The sequence below is a fragment of the Hemiscyllium ocellatum genome, chromosome 9 (assembly GCF_020745735.1).
Source record: "Hemiscyllium ocellatum isolate sHemOce1 chromosome 9, sHemOce1.pat.X.cur, whole genome shotgun sequence".
In the NCBI taxonomy this organism is placed as follows: domain Eukaryota; kingdom Metazoa; phylum Chordata; class Chondrichthyes; order Orectolobiformes; family Hemiscylliidae; genus Hemiscyllium; species Hemiscyllium ocellatum.
Window position 1 is genome coordinate 67,393,437 of NC_083409.1, and position 11,126 is coordinate 67,404,562.

The following is an 11,126-nucleotide window of genomic DNA, read 5'->3' on the forward strand; positions in this document are numbered from 1 at the left end:
GTTCATAACTCCCTCAGCAAGATTATCACAGTTAGGCTCTGACCTGCTATATATATTTGAAAGGGCAAATGGTAATGGATATTCAACTCTACTAACACTATTCCTTTTAGGATCTTGGCTAAAGTACATATAATGCACAATGTCAAACCTTATGCTCACATAAAGAGCATAGAGTCATTATTGCGAATAAAATCAATATTCTATGAATGTTTCATCTTCACTCCAATTTAATTGCTGAAGAAATAGAATATATTTTTGGAAAAGAAGTGAGTGACTACTTTTAGTGTGTTGCATGTTGCTAATTGCTATCGAAGCTAATGCTATTTTCTTTTCCCTTCCAGTCCTGGTACCTGGGATAAAGGCCATAGCTTCCCGCCACCCAGCAGACAGACCACCTGACCCCTTCCCAATTCTGCAACATGGGAGCAAGACATCTTCACTTCAAGCTGTGGGGGGAGGGGAGATCAATAGAATTTCAACAGAAGAAATGACATGAAACAGCACGCCTAAAGGCTGAATGATGAAGACCATAGCAATGGATTTACTTAATAAGAACTGGTCATACTCGTCATTTTTGTTACCGTGCTATTGATATGCAAGGGTCTGTTACTGAGGAACTGAAATACTTAGGCTCTGTTAGAAATTTATGAAGTGTTTTAATAGTAGAACATAGTAGACATAGCAAGGTAGTTTCTCATACCGGATAGAAATAGTCCGTTTCACTTACTGACTGTATGATTATTACACAATTATGTAGAGTCTAATTATTTCAGGCTATCTCGAGCAAGCAGGGGACCCTCAACAGGTAAAATATTAGTGAAAGATAATGAAACACAAGTGTTTTGAAGTTCCATAGCTAAATCCTGCAAGATACAAAATACTGCAACACCATGGAAATAGCTAGGGCAGCTTTCTCTGCAACATATCACAAAATACAGCTCTTCTTTTTTTCCAGAAAATTAATTGAACTCAAACCCAGCTATGTACTGACGTACATCAGTTATCATGGCTCCAAAAGGCATCCTGAAAGGTATATAAAATTCAAATATCTCACAGCAAGAAGATTAAAATGCTGCATTCACACCAATTTTTTTTGTTTTTTTTCTCTGACATTTAATAAGAAAAATATTAAAAATAAGAAATCCATGCAAACTGGGGAGGATGGTCTGCTTTGATTGAAACTGACAGGAATCAATCAAAAAAGGTTTAATTTTTTTGATTAATTGAGTAAAGTGCAATTTCATTGGATAGTTAAATAACTTTGTATGATAGAGATTGTTGAAAATTCTATTTTTGTTTTCCAAGTCCTCCCACCCCAGGACTCTAAACTATCGGGGTAAAATCATAGCCTTGCAAGAAAAAAAGGGGAGCTATTTTTTGCTTTTTTTATTTTTTTTAAAATAAACTTGCATCCCTCAAGTAAACTGAAGGAAGATTTAAAAAAAAATTAAAAAAAAGCTAATGGTGCTTTTACCAGATCATGTAAACTACATTCAAAATTATAGCTAATCGTTGTTTTAACTAAGCACATAATAGAAAATCGCCACATTGTACTACAAGTAAATTTCTTTCCAAGTTCAAAGACACAATATGCGGATTAAGATCTTGACGAATTTGTGTTCCACCTTAGAACACTGGAATTCAGATCCATACATTATATCTAGAAATCTATCCGTATCGACTTAAGCAACTTGTACATGTAAGTAATAAAAAAAACATTGCATTGAAATAGATTTTTGACCAAACAGCAAAGCAAGCCCTCATCCACGCTATGAGGTGTGCTTTGCAAATATTTAACAAACCATTTTCCCATGGTATACCAACCGTATATATTCTCTGCTTGGCTTGCCAGCCAATCAGACATTTAAAATGCATGATCTAGTGTTAGTGACTAATTTTTATATAGACAATGTAGGAAAAATGTATAGTGCATTAAGACACAAGAAATATAATCCCTATTCCGGGCACTTGCCTTTTGAAACGTACTTGTTGGGCCCAAGAAAATGGGTCCCTACTACTGTCCTATACAATCAGTAAACAGAAAGTCTTGGGAAGACACTTTTGCTCCTCACTTTTTCCCTAATGGAATAAGTTTCTTGATTTGCACGAATAATATGAAAAAATTCCGCATCAATGTGCCTTGCCCTGGATAGCAATTATACGTGGAATCATTGCACATGTTCCTATAATGTAACAATCCTCTTGGGTCTTTTCCTGGTGTAGCAATCAGAGACACTTTTTAAATGCGACATTGATGTCAGCCATTGTAAAGTTTCAACATGTAGAAAACAAATCAGTTTTGCCGCATATAGGATTAGATTTCATTGTCCTGTACGGTCAGTGCTTTTGAAATCTGTAGATGCTAGTGTATCAATATTTTTTGGATGTTGCTACGTTTTAATATTATTTGGTGTCTTCCTTTGTTTTCCCAGATATATGAAAAAATATGCAATACCTGATTTATCATGTAGAAATGCTTAGCAAGTTTTACTTTAATTTTTTTTTATTTGACCAAAGTTGGTGCTGCTGTTAACGCAGTCTGTTAGGTGTTTGTCTTGTAAATTATAAACGCTGAATGCACAGACAGAAAGGGCTCTCCTTAGAGTTGCAGTAGAACTGTGAAGCACTAAGCTGAACCCTGCTCCAACAAATTTCAGAACAGTTTGTTCACATTTGAGCCTTAAACTTTCATTCAAATCCCAGACCCATTTTTTTTCTCAGCATAGCAGACTGCAAGGAATTTGCATTCAAGAAAAATCAAAAAATGCCCATTTTATATGCACATTTGAAACTTCCAAGTTTTCAAATTGTTTACTGATTATGTATATTAAAATGATTGAAACAAGTTTCTGGATTTTGATAGGTGTCTACTAAGTGGTGAGTAAGTGTTCCACAATACTGTATTGTGTGATTGTAATTGTTCGATGTAATTTCTTGTAATCCACATCCTTAGCCTTCCTTTAGCACGTAGCTGGGCATTACATTGACATATGTGCACTATAAAGAGCAGCTTGCAGTGCTTCACAGTGAAGGAAATAGCACGGACAAACTTTTTTTGTAAGAACCTTGTCAAAAGCCAAGGTTTAAGAGTAGAATTGGTTGTACATACAAAATAATAAGTAAAAGAAATTGCACCCTGTTTTTAAAACAGTTTTAAAAAAAAGCAATAGTTCGGGCAGTTTTTTTTTAATTTCTTTTTTCGTTGGTGAGTGCGATTAGTCGTGGCTGCAAAGCAAGGAAAGAAAAAAAGTTGAGCTGCCCATTCAGCAGATTTGTAATTTGTATGTTGTATAGTTGTATTAATTACACTGATTTAATCTGCCCTATTTTGTAATGCAGGAACTTTTGTAACATTGTTAAAATGAGAAAAAAAAATCTGTCAACTTAGCTTAGTGGATTTTCTGATTGTTTGTTATAAGGCAGCATTCGTAGTATTGCTATTCCTCTGGGAACTGGATTTGAGTTAAAAACTTTCCTGTTTCCTTTTTGTATGTATTTAAGTACTTTATTTTTCTTCTTCGATTGGTATGGCATATTCCTATACTTATAAAGTATAGGCTACTGAAGAACCATTGTAAATGGATATTACATGCTGTATTTTTGAAGGTATTTGTTGTTTCAAGTCTGAAAGATACTAGGGGAACCTGAACAAATTTAAAGTTTAAAAAGGAAAAGTTTTTTAAAAAGGTTTGAAAAAATGATAGTGTGTAGGCAAAAGCGTAAAGGATGGAACAGACTGGGGTTGTAAGTATTATTAAGCTAACTCTCTTTCACAGTATCAAGCAAAGAACACAACAAAATGAGATATCAGTTTCATTCTGGAGGTATAGACAGCATGTCATTTTGTGAATCCAACAGAAGTGTGATTTTTCTTTCTTTCCCCCTCCCCCTTCCCCTCACCACCAACCTCCTCAAGCTGGTTAAATGTTACCTTAACCCACTGAGTATTGAATTATCGTTGCATCATTTCTAGAATGTAACCTTAGAATGTTGCCAAGGTAGAAAAAGAACAATGTTCATGTCTGCAACATCAGGTTAGAAATGTATGTTTTTGCCTTTTTTAGTTGTGCGAAACAATGATCATAGTTTTTTTTTTGTCTGACAATAAGTCTGCAGTTCTGATTGACCGACTTCAGAGTCAAGGTTGAGCTTAGTCAAATAACAGTAGTGCCAGACTAGAAACTGCCTGAAGCGCTAGATCAGCTTTTCTTTACCAGAAAGGGAGGGAGAGGGATAAAGACCACACAAGAATAAGATTTCCTCTCAGAAGCATAGTTTGCAGAATTCAGTCAGCCCGCAGGAATATGCAAGTTCCATGACAGGTTATCTCACCTTTTCCTTCATGCATTTTGCAGCTTTGTAGTGGCAGTGTTGTTAAAATATATACTGGACAAAAAAAAACAGATACACAGCTTGAGACAGTTTTTTTTCCTTGTGGTGATTTTTGGAATGTCAAACAATATTACACTTTGAATTGTGTCTCTGGAAATATCTTTGATAGAAGGCCTCCATGGAACAAAGTACCATAAGAACATGACTTTGAGTTTGGCTTGATAATATAAGGAGAGCTTTAATGGCACCTGGCAGGATTCAGATGCACTAAAATTTAAAAAGTCTTGTCTTGAGAGTAATGCATGCATCAGCGTTTGACAGTAAAATTCAGCTTTGCAACTGCAAACCTAGGCTGTATAACAGTTCAGCTCGTAACTTAGGAAGTCTTTTGAATAAAAAAAAGTTTAAAATCTTTCCAGCCAGTACCGAAAATTGCTTTGATGTGTAGCAGGTAACATTGAAGCTGTCCATAGCACTTAATTGTAATGAGTACTGTGTCATCAACTTTATAATTAAATTTACTGTTAAATGCAAATCCATTACATGGTGCTATTACAGGCTGGCAATGAAATGTGACAACTTGGGCTCACTTCACTTGCTTTATGACAGTGTAAATGTGTAGCAGTGTTTTCTGCATGGGAACTATGCACAAAATCTATCGTTAACCTTGGTATCTATTGAGTTTACGTCAATCCTTGCCTTTTGTCATTATTATAAATGCCAGCTTTAGATAAAAGAAAGAAATAAGAATACCAGCATATTACCTGAAACATTACAAAAAGTGGTGCCTGTGAAATCTGTATTATATGAATCTTCTGAACTACAATTTTCTACAACGGTCGCCTTCGCTGTCTGTCAGAACCTTCTCCTGATGATTAAGCAAATGTAAAGTAACCATACAATATTACTGCATGCTATTCCATAATGCTTATTGAGCTGTATAAATATTACTCAAGTTTATGTTAGTCATTTTTTTTCCTGACTTGGTTCTTGTCAGATAGTTTTAAAGATATTTCACTGAGAACACATCTGTCTATTTTTGGGGGTGTTTTCAGTATTTTTCGAGGTAATACATTTACTTTTTAAAAACATTTTCAGTATTACTTTTTTGTTTGTTTATTTTGCTTCACCCTAGGGGGTGGGCACAGTTCAAAATTTAGAAACTGTGTACCCGACAACACTTACCTGAAAGTTACCTATAAGTGGCATCGCACGCGATTCAGTTTGATTTTTTTTTAATGACGTCTGTGCATTTACCGTCCCATTACTGTGCAGCAGTGCTGTTTTGTCTGGGTTAGAAGCTCCTTTCCCAACAGAAGGACTTAAAAGAAATTTAGATCTTTGGGAGCAGGTAGCACTTTAACAGGCGGGTGAATGGGTACCCGTGCCCACCCCTACCTTCACACCAGAGCACGTATTTTTAAAACGAGAAAAAAGTGGCTGTTTAGTTTCATGCACGGTTGAACATTTACTTTAGATAAATTCAGTAAAAATGTTGTGCCTCTAGTACTGGCAATGATTCTGTTCTCGTGGTCATTTTTAAAAAAAAACGTGTATGTGAAAGTATGTTATTGGTTGAGAAACACTGTGGGCATCAATTCTTACTCAACTAAATCTCTGCAAGTTTTGAGCTGGTGTGGATTAGTTTAACTCTTGTATTCAACCATTAGTGCTACCACCTTCTCACATTACAATACGATTACTGGAAGCAAGTGCTGCATTTCCTATGCAACATAAAAAGGAAAATAAAATGCTAATGCTACTGTACTCTGCATTCATGTCTCATTTTTATGGTGGCTTTGGTTACAGTGGCAAGCGACATCCTATAGAAAATTGGGAGTTGGTGATGCCTGGTAGGTGCATAGGAAAGTTAAGCAATGTGTGTAATGGCCTACAAATCCTTTACTAGCTATCTTGCCAAAGTTTGAATTTCACATGCTGTGTCTCCTTGTTCTGTCTGAGCAACCATACATTTTTATGTTTCCAAACATGACTGTTCAGCTACAGTACTGACAAAATAGTTCCATTAGCACACTATTATTACAGAGTATCCTGCTACTTAAATGGCTCGTTTTTTTAGCACTTCTCCCTTCCAGAAGATGATAATGGTGACTATAATTCATTCAATGTGAATCGCTTCAAGATGTTAATGAGAAACTTAAGAAACTGTTGCATAAGGGTGACTCTTTTTCCTTGTTTCTGAGGAAACCTTTTTTTAATAGAAGTATAGTGACCAGGTTGATCATTTAATATAACTTGCTTGAAATGAAAACTTCGGCTGCCCTTCCATCTTAAGGTACTTTCAGTTGAAAGTTTGCTTATGATATGGATCATCTTGTAATTCAGTTTCTTACTTGACCATTTACTTGTTTTAATTTTAAATCTTTTTCATAAGATACATGGCATAGAAACAAAGAGTTTGGCCCAATCAATCTGCTACAGTGTACATACTTCATTCCAACCTCTTCTCATCTTTCTTCATCTACATCTGTCACTGAAACTGCCTGTTTCCTTTTCCCTCACATGTTTCTTTGTCCCTTTAAATGATGCATATTTTGTCTTTCTTTCTTTTGCACTGGTTAAAATGCAGAATTTTATTCTGCATAAATTTCATTCTGTTGCCTGCCAAATGCCTCAAATATCTTCTGGTTGTTGTTGGAATACCAAGCTACGCTTTTGACTTGCTTCAGCTGAGATAAGTGGATTTGTTTAACAAATACTATCTAAAACAACATATCTTCTTCATTCTCATAGCAATGGACTCACATCTTCATTTACTCACTTGGAATGACAAGTGACTCCTAGAGCGAACTGAATTCTGCCATTCTTTTTGGAATCTATTTATACAAAACTATTACTAATGTCCAGTCCATCATTTTAATAGCAATATTGATGTTGTTGTTTGGCTCCATTGTTATTGGTTATGAACTAACTTAGTCTTTATCTTTCAGGCTTCATTTTTGGGTTGTCATCTTGAACCACCTCACTGATTGGCAAAGCTGACATTGCATAAAGTACCAGTGTCTATCTGGGACTTCACACTCAGTTGATCTCCTTCTGCAGTCATCATTCTAACGGTCACAGACTATAATCTGTTTTATGATGTCAAGTAATTCATCAGAATTCTCGGTTAAAATCTCTACAGTAACTATCTTTATATTCTTGCTTTAATTCTTTCTAGCTAAGCACCTGTATGCAAAGTAATTCAGCTTCTTAGAGTATGCTTTCCGCATATTGCATGCTTCCTCTTTTATTTTGGTCTACATCTTTTATGTGGGGGTGTCCACAGCATTTACACTGTCCTCTGGGCTTGATCTTCCTGCTGGTTCTTCTGCAAACACTTCTCTTGCTTTTTCTAATATATTGTTCTCCAATCTGAAATATCTCTGAGTTTAATGCAAAGTCTCAAGTGTTCTATTAAAATGCTGTTCCTGATTATTAACAACCTCAGAGCTTCTGCATATAAGCAGCTTTTCAGAGAGTACATTTTTTTCTCTCTCAGCAGATGTACTCTCACAGTGGGATCTCTTATGCCTAATTCAACCCGATCTCTGATGAGGTCATCTTTCAGTTGTAGAAACACTCAAGATGCACCGATATGCCAGTGTTATCACATACTGATCAATAGTCTCCCTCTCCCATGAGCTCTGAAATTGAACATAACTGTTCATAAATAATACGGGTTTCAAAGCATATCTGCAAAAATATTCCTTTTTGGTCCTCTGAATTCTTGTGTCAGTATTTCATCAGTGCTGATAGCATTGCCAATCTTATTTGCTTTGTGCTTTTATTTAATTCTGTAACTATTTCATAGTTTTGCCACACCATTGAGAGTTGAACAAATATAAATTCTGTCCCATATTTCCTTTCATTTCCATGGCAGCAGGGAATGGAAAATCAACAATCATTTTTATTCACCTAACATTTCAAAGTCATACACAATTTGAATTCTTCCTTGCTTTTTTTAAACAGTGGTAATCTCTCACTGTTTCAAAAATCCACACAATTTCAGTTGAACATATCTGACATCATGTTGCATGTAATGTGTTTTAATGACTGCCGCAAGTTAATGTAAAGGCACTTATAGTGGAAGCAGAGGTCACATGACTATGGCAAATTAGCCAATTCACTATGGAGAAATGCATTTGTGCAAACACACAAGAAGGCGACCATGGAAGCTACTGAACAGACAATGTCTGGTGTGTGTTAGGAACAGAAATAGATTCAAATGATTGATGCAGCTAAGTTAGTTCATAACCAATAACAATGGAGCCAAACAACAACATCAATATTGCTGTTAAAATGATGGACTGGACATTAGTAATAGTTTTGTATAAATAGATTCCAAAAAGAATGGCAGAATTCAGTTCGCTCTAGGAGTCACTTGTCAGTTGTTGAATCACACTAACTTTTCAAGTGAATGTTGTATTACAATAGATGCCACTTTACGTATAAAATGGTCCATGTAGTGTCATAAGGCACGGAAACAGACCTTTCAGTCTAATGTGGTATAAAGAGTTTGGAAATTCATATTTACTATAATTATAGTCACGAAGACGTCACTAACATCTTTTCAAATACTGCTTTAAGAATTACTCATAGCAGCTATTGATAGCTTAGATCAGTTAATGGGAATTTATGTCCTAGAATGATGGTCTAACACCTTTAATAGCTTGCTGGAATTCACCAATAATGGAGACACGTGTACTGTACATGCATTAAGATATTTTAAAATGCAGCATTAAAAGTCTGCCATAAATCCCTTGATGCATTCCAATGATGCTTCAAATTAACTGGGGCAAGGCCTCAGTAAAGTGGTGGCATTTTGCTAGCTGCAGTGTAATACAGTACATTGATGTATCACCATATAATCCAACTGGACATACCTCAGTAAAAGTGTTGATTTCAGCAGTTTATTATAATGTATTATTTTAAAATTTTAAAATTCCTTACTTTTTTTGTGAGAGAAACCACTGGACCTAAAAAGAACATGCCCTGAATTACATATTTCTTTGTTTTGCACAAAACATCACTATTAAAATTTAGGTGACGTCTTTCTAGATTTAAATTTTTTTAATTTTGTTAGTGATACCCAAATCCAGTATGTAGGGACATATACAGGCATGTGTTATAGAACTTATTGATGGTAACTCTAAGCATATCAGGTTCGTCCCATGTCTACATCTTAATAAAAGTGCACTAGCATTGACCATCTAATAGTTTAGCTTCTAACAATCTCATGGTCAGCATTTTCTCCGAGACAGTGCTCATTATTATCATCAAACTGAAATATTCCACAAATAAAAATGGAAACAGGTATAAAGAGTGAAAAGTTAATTGTAAATGTTTGCAGTTTATTAACGAGCTACTGATGTTGAGATCTTTCCTTGCTGAAAACGTAATTAATCACAGAGAAATTGACTGTACTGATATCAGCTCGCCCCTTGTGACTATTGACTGATCCTGTATCACATCTTTTCTTAATTCACTGAATTAAGTTGAATTGCCTTCCGAATGTTACAATCATGACTGCATCAATAGGCATTTATGCTCAACAGTTCTATATTTTAGTAAAATAAAAATGAAAAATACACATCTATGGTAAAATAAAATGGTGGATAGTTGGAATCAGTAAAGAGAAAAGAGCTTGACATTTCAGCTACGTTAACACTTCAGCACAATGGGTAAGTGAATATCAATCTCTTTTGTGGTCAGTAAGGACAGGGTTTCCTTGTGAGTTTTGCTGCTCCTTTTTACTCAGCTATTCTTAAAAGTGCTGCTTTGCATTGAGGACATGCATATAATAATGAGGAAAATATACAATGAAAGTGGCTGAACTAGAGTCAGGATTCAAAGATGCCCACTCATCACTCAGACATTTCTGGTAATTTTATTGAGAAAAGTATTCCACCTTGAGGCATCATTCGGTAATATGTTAGTGCTTCAGAATACCTGTCCACTTCCACTAAGAGATATTAGTCAAGGACATTATACCTTAACATTTCTTTTCCATTGAATGTTTGCTAATAACATCAAATGACCTTTTTCCAAATTAGAGTGTTGCTGCAAAAGCACAGCAGGTGAGGCAGCATGCGAGGAGCAGGAAAGTCAACGTTTCAGGAAAAAAACCCTTCAGTCTTGATGAAGGGCTTTTGCCCAAAACTTCGATTTTCCTGCTCCTTGGATGCTGCCTGACCTGCTGTGCTTTTCCAGCACCACTCTAATATAGACTTTGATTTCCAGCATCTGCAGTCCTCACTTTCGCCTTTTTCCAAATTAGTCAACTATTCACAATTAAATGAAAAAAGTGACATTTTTCTTTCACTTATGCGACATGACCATCACTGACTGGGCTATAATTTATTACCTGTTCCTGGTTATTGTGGAGAAGGTGGTGCTGAGCTGCCTTCTTGAACTGCTGCAGTCCATGTCCATGTAGACCCATAGTGCTGTTAGTAAGGATTCCAGGATTTTGGTCCATCAATATTGAAGAAATGGTGACATGTTTCAAATCAGAATGCTGACTGATTTGGAATGGAACTTGCAGGTGATGATGTTCCCATCCTTCTAGTGGCAGTAGGCAAATATATAAAATGAGCAAAAGTATTACCCAATAGCACACTGGCAGAGTTCTAACAGGAACAAAGAGGAACTGACAGAATATCTGTGGTCCCTCAAAGCCTCATGTTCAATTTAATGAATGGAGAAGATCAATTGTTGAATAAGATAATGGTTTTAAATAATAAAATAGTATTGCTGTGTTAAAGAGGCAATTATTTACCACAGGTGAAGAA

The 11,126-nt window shown here is 35.7% G+C and overlaps 1 protein-coding gene across 7 annotated transcripts in view; it reads left to right on the forward strand.

Moving 5' to 3' along the window:
• Positions 1–6,099, forward strand: part of nfia (nuclear factor I/A) — a 506,523-nt gene extending 500,424 nt beyond the window's left edge. For all 7 annotated transcript variants that reach the window (XM_060830426.1, XM_060830431.1, XM_060830425.1 and 4 more), the window contains one exon: positions 342–6,099. In XM_060830426.1, coding sequence (XP_060686409.1) covers positions 342–359 — 18 coding nt within the window. In that variant the 3' untranslated portion in view covers positions 360–6,099. The remainder of the gene's footprint in view (positions 1–341) is intronic.
• Positions 6,100–11,126: the final 5,027 nt, after the last annotated feature.